The following is a 19,420-nucleotide window of genomic DNA, read 5'->3' on the forward strand; positions in this document are numbered from 1 at the left end:
TGGGGCATGGAATGCACTGCCTGGGGCCGTGGTGGAGGCAGGTACATTGGTCAAATTCAAGAGATTACTAGATAGGCATATGGAGGAATTTAAAATAGAGGGATATGTGGGAGCAAGGGGTTAGGTAGTCTTAGACGAGTGAGGTTTGGTCGGCACAACATTGTGGGCCGAAGGGCCTGTATTGTGCTGTACTGTTCTATGTTCTATGAGCTATAATCAAGGACTCTTCCCATCCCAGTCATCCTCTCTCCTCCCCTCTCCCATCGGTCAGAAGATAAAAAGGTTTGAGAGCATGTTCCACCAGGCTCAAGGACAGCTTCTCTCTTGCTGTTATCAGTATCTAGAACAGACCTCTCCTTCATCTAAAAGACGAACTCTTGATCTCCCAATCTACCTCTCCGTGGCCCTTGCACTTTATTAACCTGCACTGCACTTTCTCTGCAACCGTAACATTATATTCGGCATTCTGTTTTCCTTTTTACTACCTCAGTGTACTGACGTGTGGAATGATCTATCTGGGTGGCATGCATACAAAGATTTTTCATTGTATCTCAGTACATGTGACAATTACCAATTTAATAAGGAATGGTTATTAGTGTTCTCTAGCATTCAAAGTCTGAGTTAGCCATTGCAGAACGAGTATTGATATGTAAATACTTGTTATAAAAGCATAATTGTGGTTCGTCTACCTGTGTTATTTGACACCTTTTCTCATGGATGTTGGTTATTGTTCATTTGTTGGGGATACACATTAGAAATGAACTGAAATAACTTATGTTGGTATTGTGCTACACCTTTCCATCTCCTCGCCCTTAGGTTTGGCAGCAAGGAGGACTACATGTCTTTCATGAATGAATTCCTGGAGCTTGAGTGGGGCAGCATGCAGCAGTTCCTGATGGAGATTTCCAATCCGGACACAGTGACCAATGCAGCCAGCTTCGAAGGTTACATAGACCTGGGCCGTGAGCTCTCCACACTTCACTCCCTTCTGTGGGAAGTGCTGCCTCAGCTGAGCAAGGTGAAGCTTTAAACACCCCTCAGACATTCAAAACTTTCAGGAATGGGAATGAGGAGGTTTGATGAGAAATTTGCTGCTTTTAGGGTTGAAGATAAGTTGATTGGTCTGATTGAATACTGCATGTGTGATATGACCTTAGGCTGCGTCAGTTTACGTTCATCCTATGGACGGTGAGTTGAATGCTCAGTTGAGATTCTGTCCTTGAGACAGACCAAGTGAACTGATGCATTTTGGATTCTATTAAGAGGAACTGATTGTCACGTGCACAAGCACAGAAGGGTACAGGTACAATGAAAAACTTGCTTGCAGCAGTGTCACAGGCACGTAGGTACAGACACCACACAGAATATAAATTGTTCATAAATTATACCAGAAAGTGAAGAAAAACAAGAACTATGATGGAAATTAAATCCATTGGAAAATCTATACATGGTTAGTGTCTGGGTGTGGATAGGTCAGTCGGGATTCCACCTTTACAAGTGAATGGGACGTAGAAGGGTTTGCTATGTGCCAAATGAATAGGAGGTTTTTAAGTGAATTGGGATTCTCCATTCTAAGTATGTGGGATGTATATGGATCCAGTGGGACTTTACCAGCTGAAGAATGGGTTTGTTAATTGTGATTCTGTCAAATAATGGACCACTGGGATTTTGTGTTTGTCCAGTGAACAGAAGCTGGTCATGGTCCATTGGGATTTAGCTTAAATGCAAAGAGAGGGTCACTAATTCCAACATTAAATAATGATTGTACTTCCCATCACGGGACTAATTGTATTGATGTATGTATTCCACCTTTACTGAACTCATCCCTCCTCTGCCTTGCAGGAAGCTGTGCTGAAGTTGGGGCCCCTTCCTCGCCTCCTCAATGACATAAGTGGTGCACTGAGAAACCCCTCACACGTACAAAGGCAGTCCAGCCACATCGCGGAACGCTACACTTCTGGGCCCAGCATCAACCGTGGTGTGTCATCTGACCTTCAGAAGTACACAGTAAAAGATTTGAATAGGTGAGGACAGAAGTAATGTACAGTCCTGCACAAACTTTCCCAGGGCAAGTGCGTAAAATTGTTCATACTGTGTAACGCTCCACACTGTTCCGACACACACTCCCAAGTCAGGTACAGCATGTTTTAGGTAAAGTGTACACTGCCCCAGACATACTGCTGCAGATAAATATTTCTAGCACTGCCTTGTGAGCAATCCTTGCAACATGCAGCTATTCCTTGAGTAATGAAAGAATGCGTTCCTGGAAAACATTTCAGAAATGGAAAAAAGGCTGGGTGATAGGAATTTTGACGCTGCGTGTTCCTACGTACAGGGAGAGACGTGCTGTTCAACATGGTGAAGAATAGCTTTGTAATTCGAAGACATGTTCCCAAAGAGTCACTGACAACAGCAAGAATTCATAAATCAGTTGTTTGTAAATTGAGGAATCACTAGTGGAATAACATCAATTACAGGCAATACAGGTTGAGTCGAGTGTAACATCATGTGCACAAGTACGGTGAGGTACAGGTACAATGGATAAACTTGCTTGCAGTAGCATCACAGGCATGTAGGTTGAGACAACGCACAGAGCATAAATTATACCTAAATTATACAACAGTGAAGAAAGTGACTGTGCAAAACGACACATTGGTGCAAAAAACTTTTGATTAGAAACAAGTCCATGATAGTGCGAAAGGCAGTCGGTAGTGTTCCGTTGCTGAGGTAGGGTTAGGATTGTGCAGGTGGGTTCAAGAACCTGAAGGTTATAGGAAGGTAGCTGCTCCCGAACCTGGTGATCTGGGACTTCTGTACCTTCTGTACTCTCAGTTCTGATGGTTTGGCATATGGTCCACTCATTAGTCCGGAACATGAGTCAGGGCCCAGGGTGAAAGAGGGGTGTGCAGCCAGAACCAGGATCCGGGATAAGGCTGGGGATGGGATCCAGACTGTAAGACGGGTGTGCGGGTCAGGAACGCGGGTAGGTTTGTGGCTGGAGCTGGGAGTGCTTGAATTATTTCCTGCCCCCCTTAATCTCACAGGGTTCACTGGAAAATGTATTAGTCTGGAAAATCTGCCAGTCTGTCACCAGCAAAGTCCCGTGCATGCTGGATTGTCAGAGTCGTGCTGGATATTTCAAGCCTGTTTTTATACTTGATCATGTTTCCATTGGGATTAGGAAACGCTGAGAGATGCACTTAACACTTCTGACACGTCTCAAAGATGTGACTCTATTCACTTGAACCAAGGATCCCTTACCATTTCTGGTGACGAACAGCAGCTTTAATTGATTTTTTTCACTTGGGATTGACGATCATTCTGTAGGACACGCATCAAGTTTGGGTGGAGGTTGAAGTAAGTTCAGTTCTGCAAGCTGGAAGGCAGCAAGATCGGTTATTATGTAGAACATGGAGGAAGCTTTGTCAACAGAAACAACGCATTGCATTTTTGTAGCACTTTCACATAAGAAATAGAAGCAGGAGTAGGCTATTTGGCCCCCAGTGCTTGCTCCACCAATCAGTATCATGGCTAATATTTTACCTCAGCACCCGACCTCATTTCCCTTAATTCCCTGAATATCCAAACCTCTGCCTTGAATACACTCAGTGAACATCCTTGGCCCTCTCGGCTTGAGAATTCTCAAGTGTCATAGAACAGTACAGCACAGGAACAGGCCATTTGGCCCACAATGTCTGTGCCAAGCATGATGCCAAGTTAAAATAATCCCTCCTGCCTGCACATGATCCATGTCGTTCCATTCCCTGCATGTTCATGTGCCTAACTAAAAGCCTCTTAAACGCCCATGTCATATCTGTTTGCACCACCACCACTGGCAGCATGTTCCAGGCACCCGCTGCTCTCAGTGGGGAAACAAAACTTGCCCCGCACATCCCCTTTAAATTTTCCCCTTCTCACCTGGAAACTATGCCCTCTACCATTCAACATTTCTACCTTGGGAAAAATATTCTGGCTGTCTACCCTATCTATGCCTCTCATACTTCTATAAAATTCTATCAGGTCTACCTCAGCCTCCGAAGCTCCAGAGAAAACAACCCAAGTTTGTCCAATCTCTTCTCATAGCTAATACTCTTCTCATCCAGGAAGCATCCTGATAAACCTCTTCTGAACCCTCTCCAAATTCTCCACGTCCTTCCAGTAATGGGGCAACCAGAACTGCACGCAATACTCTAAGTGTGGCCCAACCAAAGTTTTGTGCAGCTGCAACATGATTTCCTGACATCTCATACTCTATGCCCTTAGTGATGAAGGTAAGCATGCCAGATGCCTTCTTTCCCACTCAATCTACTTGTATTGCCACTTTCAGGGAGCTCTGGATTTGGACCCCAAGATCACTGAAAGATTGAAAAAATTTCTTCTCAGTCCAGATCAGCCAACCCCTTAGTTTGATACAGTAGCCCCTGATTCTGGACACCTCAGCCGAGGGAAACATCTTCCCTGCATCTACCCTGTCAAACCATGTAAAGGGCTTGTATCTTTCAATGAGATCATCTCCCATTCCTCTAAACACAAGACCACAGAGGTTTAGGAAACACAAGAGACTGCTTATGCTGGTATCTGGAGCAACAAACAATCTGCTGGAGGAGCTCAGCAAGTCGAGCAGCACCTGTGGGGGGGAAGGAATTTCTTGATGGTAAAAGGAAAGGAATGTCCTGAGACAGGGTTTCAACCTGAAACATCAGTATTTCCTTTCCACCCACAAGTGCTGCTAGACCCGCTCCAGGAGATTGTTTCTTACTGTAGAGGCTTAGTCTGTTTCATCTCTCCTCATAGGACAACCCCCATCATCCCAGGAATCTACCTTGTGAATCGTTGTAGCACTTTCTATATTTCATCTTAGGGTGGGAGACCAGACCTGTACACAACACTCCAGACGCAATCTCACCAAGGCCCTACGTAATTCAGTAGAGTAAAACATCCCAAGACACTTCATGGGAGCATGTTTGATGAAATGCAGCACCGAACCATCAAAGCACACTTTATGATGGGTTTGATCAAAGAACTAGATTTGAAGGAATGAGTAAGTAGGTTTGGAAGACAGGGAGATATAGGAAGGGAATTCTAAAGCTGGCAGAACACAAGGAAGCCCATGGTGAAATGAAGAAAATAAGGGCTGTGCATGATTTGGAGCAGTTCAAAGGCCACGGAGAGACAAACACGAGAATGAAAATATTTAAATTGAGGCATTGCTAAATCCAGAGCAGTGTAGGCCAGCAAGTGAAGGAGTAAATGTAATGGTGTCCGTTAGGACTTTGGCTGTAGATTATTGGATGAGTTTGTGTTTATTGGTATTGCTATTGGTATTGGTTTATTATTGTCACTGGTACCGAGGTACAGTGAAAAACTTGTCTTGCATACCGATCGTACAGATCAATTCATTACACAGTGCAGTTACATTGAGTTAGAACAGAGTGCATTGAGGTAGTACAGAGTACATAAAAACAATAACAGTACAGAGTAAAGTGTCACAGCTACAGAGAAAGTGCAGTGCAATAAGGTGCAAGGTCACAACAAGGTAGCTCGTGAGGTCAGAGTCCATCTCATCGTATAAGGGAACCGTTCAATAGTCTTATCACAGTGGGGTAGAAGCTGTCCTTACGTCTGGTGGTACGTGCCCTCAGGCACCTGTATCTTCTACCTGATGGAAGAGGAGAGAAGAGAGAATGGCCTGGAAGTTTATGGAGGTTAAAAAGGGCAGTGATGTGAGGTGGTCTTCCAGATTTTGAGATCCTGAGAGGAATGCAGCAGGGTACAACACTAGTAGTCGGTGCTGATGGTAGGAGGTATCAATGGGTTACCATTAAACACACTCCGTTATTCATATCCAGTGACCACGGGCAGTCCATCCCACCATTATCCACTTCTCACCACAACCGACAACAGATTTTTTCCCCCAGTGAAACTGTTGCTCAGTTTAGACCTGTCATTCTCCGTCTATTAACAGCTCGATTGACATGACCAGGCTGCCTTCTCCGACCAAGGAAAAGGGAAAGGACGTCTTTTACGTGACAAGGCCTCCACTTGCACGATCCTCCCCGGCATACTGCACGAGCAGCTCCGACATCACCGAACCCGACCCCAAAATGATGACTACAAACAAGAGCATCTCCATGATGGACCTCCAGGACAGCAGGAGTATGAATAGCATAAGCAACCTCCAAACGGTCGGGGATATGTTAAATAGCAGCCAGGCCTCGATTGGAACCACAGTGGGCCTCAGACCAAGCCGGCTGTCTCAGGGCAGTGGGTCAAGCGTGTCGGGAGGTCTGAGACTGGGTCAAATGGGCATCACCACGGATGGATTGCACGGGCAGCTGAGGGTCCCCTTGTCCTTTCAGAACCCCCTGTTCAACATGACCTCGGACGGGCCTGCCTCACTACGGACTCCCGCTGAGCCCGGCGTCGGGCTCTTGGGTTACCACGGCTACAGCAAAAGCGAAGACCTGTCCGCCAACAAGCAGATCTTCCACAGCCACAGCTACAGCGACGAGTTCGCCCGCCAGAACAGCGAGTTCAGCCGCCGGCAGCTCTCGCTCACCGACAACCTCCAGCACATGCTCTCGACGCCCCCGACCAACATCGGCCCCCAGAGAAGGATAGACCAGCCGCCGCCTCCCCCTCCGCCTCTCGTCCGGGGGAAGACGCAGCAGCTGACGGTCAGTGCGGCCCAGCGACCCCGGCCGCCGAGTGCCAACCTCCTGCAGTCACCCGCCGAGCCTGCCCACGCTCCCAAGGTGCGGCAGCAGTCAATCATGGCCAAAACTGACACTCCGGCTCCAAAATCTGCCATCACCAAACAGGTAGGTTTCCTGGGAGGTCAGAAAAGCTGCCGACACTGGAAATCTGGTATAACGACAGTGAAGGTTGGAAACTCTCAGCAGGTCAGGCAGCATCTGTGGAGAGAGAAACAGGGTTAATGTTTCAGGTGGAAGATCTCTTACCCAGTTCCTAACAAAGGGTCTTCCACCTGAAGCATTATCTCTTTCTATCTCCGTGGATGCTGACTGACTGGCTGGGTGTTTCCAGCATTTTCTGGGTTTACTCTGGGGGAACTGATACCAGCTTCCATTTATGCATTAAATAATACAGCCGCATCTCAAGTTACAAAAGAGACATGTTCCTGGAAAACATTACGTTAAGCAAAATTTGGTAAATCGAAGAGGCCAAAGGAAATACATGATGTTATTCCTGTGGGTGGAGTGTCCCATTATTCATTAGAATAAGAAATAGCTTTGTACATTGAGGGCACATGCCCCAAAGAATCAATAGCCTCATTGCAAAAATTCATAAACCAAACATTTACAAATCGAGTTATTCTAAGAGGGGAAGGTTGCTGGTGCTGTCTTGTGCTCTGTGGATCATTGTCACCTCCACACCTCCCAGGTGCTAGAGGTGAATCTAGGGGACCACAGAGACAGTGGCTTCCTCTGGTATGTTGTGATTCTGACCCAGTTGAGATCATCTGGTGAACTCCCTTTTGGAGTGGTTTGACAAATCCAGTGTTGACCAAGCTCAGAGTCAGAGAGAGATACAGCACGGAAACCTTAGACCACAGAGTCTGTGCCAATCATCAAGCATTTTGACACTATTCCGAGCCTCATTCATTTTAGTTTCCCCGCATTCCCAACAACTCCGCCAACCACCAAATTCTACCACTTATTCGGGGCAATGCAGCTGCCAATTAACCTACCAGTCTGCATGTTGTTGGGATGTGGGAGGAAACCGGAACACCTGGGAGAAGCCCATGCAGTCACAGGGAAAACATCCAGGCTCCTCCCAGGCAGCACTGAAGGTCAGGATTGAACCTGGATCGCTGGAGCTGTAAGGCAGCAGCTCGTCTATCTGGTGGTTTGTTGGAAAATCATTTAACCCCTGCTTCTCCACATCGAGGTAAAATCCAGGAAGAATCTCACACCTGCTGTTCTCGTCAGATGTCAGGCATCTCAGTTTACACAATCCCAGATGAACAGTGCGCCAAGTGTCAAACACATTTAATCTCAGCAGAGGAATTGTGAATTGGTGCGTGACACCTGTGGCATTATAACATGTCTGAGCCAAAGGCGCTGTACCTTGAGAGAGTAAAGCACAAAAACTCAAGGGCCCCTCTCCAATACCAATAAGAACTTTGTTTATTCAGCCTATTCTGTCCATGTCAGCGCTTTGAAATTTCCATCCATACATCTACTTCCCCTTTGAAAGTTGCGATTGAAGTTCTTTCAAGACGATCACCATCCTGCTGGGGGAAATAGTATACTGCCCACTCTATTCCTTTCCCTCCATATCCCCGTCACTTTTCTGTTATCCCAACTCTACCCCAAATACCAGGCCAACTGGCTTTCAAAGGCTAGGCAGCAACACTGATGCATTCAAGGGGGCTGAATTTCCCTCTGGTGTGGAAATGGAGGAAGGGGCGATGCCAGCATTCACCGCAACACCCAACAGGTTATCCCGATCAGATGCTCCATCTGTGGATGGACTGTTCTGACTAAACATACCAAGGAAAAATGTGTAAGTTTTATTCTAAGGTCACTATTGCCAAGAGGATTCTTCCATTGTTTTGGGGCTCTTGATTCCTCCAGGATCTAAAGCCTTGTTTGTGGATGAGCTTGGAGGAATAAGAAAGGCTTCTGATTGGATGAATCCATCTGGCCAGCCCAGATTTTACAATGGCATCAGCATGGAAGAAACAACAAGCACCAACGTCCCTTTCAGTGAAATTACTTCACACCAGGAAAATGTACTGAGCTTCAGTCAAACCTGGTTCCTCCTCCACCCCTGCCCCCCCCCACCCCCCCAACATCCCCATTCCCAAATCACCCCTTTCCTTCTTGGATTATGCTGCCCTAATATCTCCCATGACATCCTCTTCATATCCTTTAGTAGACAAGTGGTTAAGTCACTGGACTAGCAACCTGTGTTCTGGACTGCTAATCTAGAGGTACGAATTTCAATCCCAATTTGGCAGCTGGAAGATTTAAATTAAAATAGATCTGGAATTGAAAATAAAGCTTGCCTCAGTAATTATGGAACTACCATATTTTCAACTGGTTTACTCATGTCTTTTCAAGAGAGAAAATCTGCCAACCGTGCTGGCAGATAAGTGATTCCAGGCCCGCAAACGTGGTCGACTCTTGACTGCTTCCTCAAGTTCAGGGGAAATTAGCAATGGACAATAAATGCCAGTGTCGCTAGCAGTGTCCATGTCCTCTGAGTGAAGCAAACTCTTGGCCAAGAGTTTTAAAGCCCTGAGCTTTGATGCCAAGTTTGATTGCACTGGAAATCCCTCTTTGTAACTGATACAAAACAGGAAAATAAATCGAAGACAGTCAGGCAGAAAGTGGGAATGTGACGCGACAGTGTCAAGGTCCATTTTACCTTTTACTTCAGGTTGACGCTATTTATGACCACCATCTTCTCTGTCTGTCAGGCCTCCCATTCGCCCTCGACGCTTCACCCTGTCACCCCATCGGAGCGCACCGTTGCCTGGGTGACCAACATGACTCACCTGTCTGCAGATATTGAGAGCTCGCACCTGGAGCGGGAAGAGTACAAACTTCGGGAGTATTCCAAATCGATGGATGAGAGCAGGCTGGACAAGGTGAAAATGGAACTGTGTGGGCAAGGGATGTTGCCATTTTGGGGGGGGAGGGGGGTAAGAGGGATCAGGTGGTTGGAAAGTTCCTGGAGATTATTAGACCATCGTTATTAGCTATCACATATTGGACCATTAGTCTTTTTCCCAACAGAGATGTAGACAACAGCCAAGCGTCTCAAGACAGGTCGCCATTTGGGGTTTTCGTGCCGCAAGTAAATCAGGTTGTTTACTGGGAGGGAAGAGAGAGGCACTAAAGAAAGGGAAAACTGAGAGGAGAGGGGTGATGGGGAGACAGAGGCAATCGATAGCAGGCTGACTGGGTGAGGGGGAGCAATGGGGAGGACCGTGATTGGAAAAGGGATGGATTTGACGGAGGGGAGTAGTGGGGAGTTGGGTGATTGGAAAAGGGGACGTTTGACATGGAGAAGGCCAGTGGAGGGGATGGGTGGTAAGGTAAGGAAAAGGGGGTGATTGGCAGGGGCCAAACGGAGAGGGAGGAAGGGATCAGGCAGGGGGACTGAGAAAACTACTAAGCAACTAAGAAAGGGCAGCGATCAGAGCCAAATTGAGTGGAAACGGCAAAAGTCGGTGAGGTATTTGGTAAAAGTTGGGGGAGCTGGGGTTGCATGTAATAGAGAAGGGATCAGTTAAACCAAAAGGGGAATGAGCGAGCTGTAGCTTTGATGGGGAGGAGACACATCACATAGCAAATCACGTTTGGATTAATAGATCTTTAATGATGATGGTTTAGTCGTGAGCTAAGGATGCCTTTTAACTATGTTGCTTTGGCATACAGCAGGCGTAAAACTGTGGACAACATAAACAAAGTTCTCAGCCACAGCACTCTCAGAACAAAAGTACTTGGTTAATTGTAGCGGAACGTTATTTTCATGCTGTGTCAAAGCAAACATGGGTTAACGGGTCACAGGTAAAGCTGTGATGGGAACATGCAACGTTGCACCTACTGATGGACATGGGCATCCACCTTCAGAGGTGGACCAGCCAGCGGCTCTCACCAGAAGGTCCACGTTATCGGCAAGTGTGGCAGCTGCCCCCGGTGCCATTTGCCAACTGATCTGAAGATCAGAGTTGTTCAAGGCTCCCCATATAAAAATAGGTCAGGTTCTATGCCATGCATTTGAAGCAAGAATAAGTGCAGGGTGCAAGAAATCCACAAAAACATAGAAAATGCCAGAATCGCTCAGCAGGTCAGGGAGTATCTGTGGAGAGAGAAACTGCCTGGTGGTTCTGTCAGTGGAGCCATTGATCTGAAATGTTAATCCTTGTTTCTCTATCCACCCTTTCCATTTGCTGTTTTTGCTCTATGCCATAGAGCATAGAACACTACAGCACAGTACAGGCCCTACGGCCCACAATGTTGTGCCGACATTTTATCCTGCTCTAATATCTATCTAACCCTTCCCTCCCACATCGCCCCCCATTTCTCTATCATTCATGTGTCTATCTAAGCTATGCTGTGTCTATGTGTAGGGTAGACAGTCAGAATCTTTCTCCCAGTGTAGGAACGTCAAATACTGGAGGACATGCGTTTAAGGTGAGAGGGGGAAAGTTTAAAGGGATGTGCGGGCAAGGTTTGTTTCTTTACACAGAGAGTGGTGGGTGCCTGGAACGGGCTGCCAGGGGTGGCAGTGGAAGCAGATACAATAGTGGTGTTTAAGGGGCTTTTAGACAGACACATGAATATGCAGGGAATGGAGGGGTGTGGATCACGTGCAGGCAGAAGAGATTTAGTTTAATTTGGCATCGTGATCGACACGGACATGGTGGGCCGAAGGGCCTGATCCTGTACCGTTCTACGTCTCCGCTGTACTGTGGTGTGATCTGTTACGTGTAATCGATTTCCCCTGCAATCCATTTCCCCAGGGGCAACAGACTCAGTATGAGGAGGAAATTCTTTCCCTGAAGGAGCGGCTGCAGATGTCAAACCGCAAGCTGGAGGAGTATGAGCGGCGGTTGATGTCGCAGGAGGAGCAGACGGGGAAGATCCTGCGGGAGTACCAGTCACGCCTGGATGAGAGTGAGAACCGTCTACGCCGACAGCAGGAAGAGAAGGACAACCAGATCAAAGGCATCATCAATAGGTAATTAGCAGAGCATCAGCCTGGAAACCTTCAGGGCCATTGGGATTGAATGGCGTTACCGTTATCGAGTCCCCGCGCTGTCAGGGTTCAGGGTGTGGGCTGGGCTGGGAGTCACCATCAAACAGAATCTCAACTGGGGCAGTCACGTCAACACCAAGGCTGGAAATAGAGGGGGAACTGCTGCATCTCCTGACTTCCCCCAAAGCTGCTCTCTACCATGTTAGACACAGGAAAGTTACCTGGATTTGTGCAGCTCCAAAAATCTCAGTACAAGATAGATGTAGTTGGTGGATAGAGTAATACAGCACAGAGACAGGCCCTTCCATCCCAACTCGTCCATACCAACCACGATGCCCACCTAAGCTAATCCCACTTGCCCGTGATTGGCACATATCCCTCTAAGCCTTTCCTTTCCATGGACCTGTCCAAACATCTTTTATGTCCAAATGCCTGAAAGCTACAACAAACCAGAGGACTGAACAGTGGCGCAGCTGGTAGTGCTGCTGCCTCGAAGCTCCAGTAACTTCCAGTGTTGTCCATGTGGAGTTTTCACGTGACAGGGTGTGTTTCCCTCTGGGTATTCCAGTTCTCTCCAATAACCCAGACGTGCGGGTAATCGGCCACCAAAATTGCCCCTAGTGTACAGTGGAGTGGTAGGATCTGGAGGGAGTCATTGGGTATATGGAGAGAATAAAAACAAATGGCCTTAGTGTGAATGGGTGTTTGATGGTCCTTGCGGTCACAGTGGGCTGCAGGTCTTGTTTCTGTGCTTTATGGTTCTGTGACTGGATGAATAATCGAGTCACCACTGACCAGAAACTCAACTGGACCAGCCGGATAAATCCAGTGGCTACAAACCAGCACAGTGTGTGGTTCATAATCTGACTCCTAAAGCTTTTCCATCAGCTACATTGCACAAGGAATGTTATTGAATGTCTCAGCTTACCGTCGGTGTTCAGCTGCATCATGTGGTAGGTGTGGTAGTATGATCATTACATTACTGGATAAGTAATCCGGAGAAGATGAATTAAAATCCCCACTGATTGAATTGGACTTAAAAATAATATAAACCAAAAAGCTGCAGGTGCTGGAAATGTGAAACATGAACAGAAAGTGTCAAAAACACTCAGCAGGTCAGACAGCATCTGTGGAAAGAGAAGCAGAACTGACATTTCAGGTGGAAATTTCCCTCCATCAGATGAAGAGAAGGGGCTTTCAACTGAAACGTTGACTCTTTTTTCTCTTTCCACAGATGCTGTCTGTGACACTGACTGTTTCCAGTATTTTCTGCTCGTAAAAATGTAATTGGTTCAACAATAGCCATAGAGTGATACAGCATGGAAACAGGCCTACCCAATCTATGCTGACCACCAAGCACCCACCCACATTACTCCTACACTAATCGCACTTTATTCACCCCACGTTCCCATCAACTCCCCCCAGATTCTACCACCATGTGTACACACTGGCAGCAATTTACATCCGCCAATTAACTACCAATCTGCACATCTTTGGAATGTGGGTGGAACTTGAAGACCCAGGTGAAACCCAAACAGCCACAAGGAGAACATGGAGACTTCAAGAATGAAGGCAGGTCACTGGAGCCCTGAGACAGCGGTCCTACTAGCTACATCACTCCGCAAAGACTGCCTTTTAACTCGTCATTTTTAATGGTTCTGGTCAACATCAATGTGACTGGCACCGAACTATGTTGGAAGATGCCACTGTGGTAGATCAAAATGAAACAAAAATCAGCTTCCTACCTGAGACTTTCATAGTACAGTAGAGGTTCAGGAAAGCCACTCACCAACATCTCACAGTAACTGGGCATGGGAATCAGTTCCCGCTTTTCTAGTGACACCATGTCCAGAGAATGTAAATAATTTGGTACAGGGTATCATGGCCAAAGTAGACATGGAGAGTGCCACATGGAGTTCCATTCCATCTTTTCCAAAGCTGCATGCAAGGTTCAGTGCAAAACTAGGCTTAACATGCTGAACAAAAATCGAATATTCAATTCAATCAGTTCACACTCCAAGTAAACCTCCTCTCATTCTTCCTCATCTGTTAGTGGAATTCTTGGTTCCTTTCTTCTGGACATGTTTATTAAGCTTCTTCTTAAATGCTGCAACCTGTGGAATTGTTCCAAATTCTCACCACTTGAGGCAAATCCTGGCACGACATCTCCTGCACAACGTTCTGGATCCCAGTCAAGCACAGCATGGATTAGTTGAACACAACAGTGCATTTGCATTTCTTGTCAAAACTAAGTTTGCAGGATAAACCTGTTTCCAAGGCTGAAGAGGAATGAGCAAGGAGCTTAGGTTGGGCTCTGATGCTAGATTCAGGCTTCATTTATATTGTAACTGCATTATTGGCACTAGCACAACCAAACCTGTCAGTAAAGCTTGATGGCACACTTCAGTGGGAGCTTTACCCTGTCATAGTGTCATCCAGCATGGAAACAGGCCCTTCGGCCCAACTTGTCTCAGATGTTTATCTGAGCTAGTCCCATTTGTGTGTGTTTGGTCCATATCCCTCTAAACCTTTCCTATCCATGTACCTGTCCAAATGTCTTTTGAACATTGTAATTGTATCTGCCTCTACAGCTTCCTCTGACCGCTTGTTCCATATACCCACCACCCACTGCGTGGAAATATTGCCCCTCAGGTCCCTTTTAAATCTTTCTTCTCTCACCTCAAATCTGGGCCCTCTGGTTTTACACTCCCCTATCCTGGGAAAAAGACATCTACTTCCCTCATGATATCATATGCCTCTATAAGGTCATCCTTCAACCTCCCAGTGCTCCAGAGAAAAAGTCCCAGCCTATCCAGCCTCTCCTTGTAAAACAAGCCCTCCAGTCCTGGTAACATCCTCGTAAACCTTTTCTGCATCCTTTCCAACTTAATGACATCCCTCCTATAGCTGGGCAACCAGAACTGTACACTATACTCACAAGTGTGATCTCAGCAATGACATACAGCTGTAACGTGAGGTCCCAATTCCTGTACTCAGTGCCCTGACCGATGAAGGCAAGCATCTTCACCCTGTCTACCTGCGTTGGCACCTTCAAGGAACTATATACTTGTACCCCTAGGTCTCTCTATTATACAACACTCTCCAGTGCAAGTCCTGCCCTGGTTTAACTGACCAAAATGCAACATCTCGCACTTGCCCGAGTTAAATTTCATCTGCCGTTCTTTGTCCCATTTCCCCAGTTCATTTGGATCCTGTGGTAATCTTAAATACCCTTCTTCACTGTCCACTATACCATTATTTTGGTATCATTCACAAATTTACTAACCATGTTAACAACATTGTCACCCAAGTCATTAATATATAAACAACAGTGGATCCAGCACTGATCCCTGTGGCACACCACTGGTCAGAGGACTTCAATCTACTACCACCCTCTGACTCCTTCCATGAAACCAATTTTGTATCCATTTGGCTTGCTCACCCTGGATCCCATGTAATCTAACCTTCCAGACAAACTTACTGTTTGTGACCTTGTCAAGGGCATTGCTAAAATCCACGTAGACAACATCTACTGACCTACCCTTGTCAATCCTCTTTGTCATCTCTTCAAAAAACTCAATCAGACTTGTGTGGCATGAATTCCTGCACACAAAGCCATGCTGACTATCCCGAACCAGTCCTTACCTTTCCAAATGCTGGTAGATCCTGTCCCTCAGAATCCTAACCAATAACTTTCGCACCAGTGATGTTAGTCTCACTGGCCTGTAGTTCCCTGGCTTGTACTTGCAGCCTTTCTTAAATGCATATTAGCTATATTAGTCCTTGGTACCTTACCCATGGCTCAAGGTGATCTCCTGGGGCCCCTGAAATTTCTTCCCTAGCTTCCCACAATGACCTTGGATACACTTGATCAGGTGCCAAGGATTTATCCACTTCAGTATGCCTCAAGACCGCCAGCACCTCCTCTGGAATTGGAATTGGTTTATTATTGTCACTTGTACCAAGGTACAGTGAAAAACTTGTCTTGCATACCGTTCATACAGATCAATTCATTACATGGTGCATTGAGGGAACAAGTACAAGGGAAAACAATACAGAATGCAGAGTAAAGTGTCGTGGCTACAGACAAATGGATATGCTCCAATACATCACTATTCATTTCCCTTAATTCCTTTGCCTCCATGACCTTCTCCACAGTAAATACAGATGTGTATATAATGTGCTTAGCCAGTCTCTGCCCCCGACTGTGTTAAGAGAACATGTGGAGGGACTTTAACTCTGTATCTAAGTGCTGTGTCTACATCTGGCTATTTGATAAATGATGGTGTTTTGTGAAGATCATGGAATCTTGCCATTGAAAAGTCAGGCAGTCTGTGATCTGCCTCTGCTTTTCCAACGGATGTTGGGAACTTTCATAATTAACAATTCCCACAGAATAATTAATGTTTATTTAAAATAACAGCAATTCTTAATGTTGCAATCAAACTGGCTACAAAGATGAAGCCTTCATTTGGTCTCTTGTGCAGTCCTGGATGAGACTTCCAGAGAGTTTCCATCATGATTGTCAAACAAAAAAATAGAGGGTGAAATTTTCCCAGACCCCATTCCAGCACTAGACCCTCCCATTCAGGAAGTGCAATGCCCATGATGTTTTATCTACTGCTTGAACATTATTGCTTGAAAAATTGCAAGGGGTCCACTCACAAAATGAGGGGGGGGGGGGGGCGCGGTTACAATCATTTTAAAAAAATCACCAAAAATGTCCCAATCATCTATGCTAATCCCTCATTCTCCCTTGTTGTGTTTGGCCTTGCTTTAATTAATTCTATCCTCCTGCATCCCTTTCAGTCAAGTTCTTCCTATATTTCTATTTTAAATTTGGCTTTCACTAATTTAATTTTTTTCCCCTCGGACGTTAAGTTTTAGGACTTTGACTCTGTTAAGTCATTTATTTAGAATCAAGGTGCCATTCTAGGCATATTCAGTAATCCAACCTCCCAAGTATAGAAAAACCCAGGAAGCTCATGCACTGGACAGTGCACTGAATCTTACCAATAGGATGCTGGGGAAGGCAGAACATACCTTTAGATTTAAATAGTTTAAGACCAAACCATAGTCCATGCCAATTTATAATGTGGAAAGTCCACAGACACAACAACTGCTGTGTCCTTCAAATTTTCTCTGTTGCTTCTTCAAAGAAGTTATACATGTCCTTGGCCATTCTGCACATTGATAAACCCATGATTTCTTTTCCAAAAGACAGTTCATTTTGTACTGCATCATTTTACTGAGCCTTGATAGCACTCTCAGTGCAGAAGGTTGTGGGTTCAAGCCCTACTCCAGGACTTGTACATGTTAGTGGACTGGCACCAGTGAAGGATTGTGATGTATCTTTGCAGGTGCTGGCTTTAGGACAGGTTATATGCCGAATAAGGTAGAGATCAAGAGAAGTAGAATGAGACAGATGGTGTGGTGAGGGTGAGGGTGGTGAAGGTTTTATCGTTACTTGAGCTGATGTGTTTGGAGGAGGTATAAATGAATGAGAATAGAGGAGGGAGATTCAGAACACAGCAGTCATTGCAAATTTGAAATAAAAGAGAATGCTGGAAAATATCCAGTAAGTCTTGTCGCATCTGTGGAGACAGAGAGAGGGAAAAAAATGAGTTAATACAAAAGGCTTATGAAGTGACCAGTTCTGACGCAGACTGCAAAGGCTGGTTATCTGAAATTGTTGAATTTGGTGTTGAGTCCCAAAGACTATGAGATGCCTCGATGCAAGTTGAGATGCTGCTCCCCAAGCTTAAGTTGGGCTTCATTGGAAATGTGTGAGAGGCCATAGACAGAGAGGTCATAGTGGGAGTGGAATAGAGAATTCAAGTGATAGGTAGCTAGAAGCTCGGGATCAGACTGAAAAAGCGATTCTGCATAGTGGTCATGGAATCTGCATTTGGTTTCTCCAGTTGTAGAGATTACGTTGTGAGCACCAAATTGAAAGAAGTGCAATTGCATTGTTAGTTCACCTGGAAGGTGTTTCTGGGTTCCTGGATGGTAAAAGAGCAGGAATTACATTGCTGTGGTTGCATGGGAAGGAGTCATGAGAAGAGGAGTCAGCATTGGTGAAGATGAACTAGAGAATCACAGAGAGATTCTCTCAGAATAATGAAAAATTTGCCTGGTTCATGGGATCTTATCGACTGTGGTGAAAATCACAGAAACTGGTGGGGTGGAAGATGGGATAGGTTTTCTGTCTAGGCACTGGAACCAAGTCAGGAGCTGCCACTTTCAAATGAAGTGCCATTTTAGCACATTTTCAAGCACTTGCACATGTATAATTTGAATTAATTCTGAGGACTGGGTGCCCTATTTATCCTTAAGGTGATACTGTATCTTCTTGAACCACTATGCAAATGGTTTGAAATACCAAGTAGCTCACAAGACCACAGAGGATGGTTAAGAGGCACCAGACTGGTATGGATTGGAATTATAAATGGGTCAAACCAATAAGAATTGTAGGTTTAGTTCTTTAAAAAGATTATTGAACCAGTGGGAGTACTGACAGCTCCAAGGACACTTTTACCAATGCCAGCTTTATTTTCATCTCTTTCAAAACTAAATTTAATTCCCAAGCAACCACGGTAGTAGTTAAATCACGTTGGCCCTTGCAATTGGATGGGAAAATGCTTCAGTGGAAAATTTATGACACATTCAGCCCATTGAAAGAGCCATCCAATCAAGTTCCACTTTCCAGTGTAGTCTGTAGTCCTGCAGATCATGGCCCTTCAAGGACCATGTCCCAAGTACTTGATAAATGTGATGGAGGTTTCTACCTCCACCATCCTTTTAGGCAGTGAGCTCCAGACCCCTACCACTATCTGGGTGAAAAAAGGGTTTTCCTAATCTATCAACTGCTTTAAATCTATGGTCCCTGGATTTTGAGCTCTATACTCGGGGGGTGGAATCCTTTATATTTACCGAGGCCCCTTGGATTTTATACACCTAAGTCTCCTGTCAACCTCCTCTGTTTCAAAGGAAACAACCCTTGCTAATCTAATCTTTCTTCATAGCTACAATTCACCTGTCATAGCAGAACTTCCATAAATCTCTCTGCACCATCTCCAGCACAATCACATCCTCCCAGTCATGCGATGACTACTCAAACTGTGGCCTAACTTGTGTTCTAGCATAACCTTCCTGTTCTTATATTCTCAGCCTTGGCTAACAAAGGAGATCATCTTCTATGCCTACTTAACCACTTACTGATCTATCCTGCTATCTTTAAGGACGTGAACATATACTCCATGCCCCCCCACCCCCCGTTCCTCCACACCACTCAATATCCTCCTATTTATTCAACATTCCATTGCCTTCTTGTACCCCAACTCAGGGATTACCTCCGGCACCACGCAAAATGCTGGAGGAACTGAGCGGGTCGGGCAGCATCTGTGGAGGGAAATGGACAGTTGACGTTTCGGGTTGAGACCCTTCATCGGGACTGGAAACAAAGAGGGGAGAGAGCCAGTATAAGGTAGGGGGAAGGGGTAGACCAAAAACTGGCAGGTGATAGGTGGATCCGGGTGAGAGAGGGATGATAGGCAGGTGAGTAGGGGGAGAGTGGGGATGATGTAAGAAGCTGGGAGGCGATAGGTGGAAGTGACAAAGAGCTGAATAAGATGGAATCTGATAAGGAGAGGACAGTGGACCATGGATTAAAGAGGAGGTGAGG

General features: G+C 45.7%; 1 protein-coding gene across 1 annotated transcript in view; it reads left to right on the plus strand.

The window, feature by feature from the left end:
* The window catches only part of LOC127585866 (ras/Rap GTPase-activating protein SynGAP-like), a 469,283-nt gene that overhangs the window by 388,188 nt on the left and 61,675 nt on the right, over positions 1–19,420 (plus strand). The window contains 5 exon segments of the mRNA XM_052043571.1: positions 817–1,018; positions 1,843–2,024; positions 5,966–6,821; positions 9,449–9,619; positions 11,501–11,718. Of these exon segments, the coding sequence (XP_051899531.1) occupies positions 817–1,018; positions 1,843–2,024; positions 5,966–6,821; positions 9,449–9,619; positions 11,501–11,718 (1,629 nt within the window).

The sequence above is a fragment of the Pristis pectinata genome, chromosome 34 (genome assembly GCF_009764475.1).
Source record: "Pristis pectinata isolate sPriPec2 chromosome 34, sPriPec2.1.pri, whole genome shotgun sequence".
NCBI classification, from domain to species: domain Eukaryota; kingdom Metazoa; phylum Chordata; class Chondrichthyes; order Rhinopristiformes; family Pristidae; genus Pristis; species Pristis pectinata.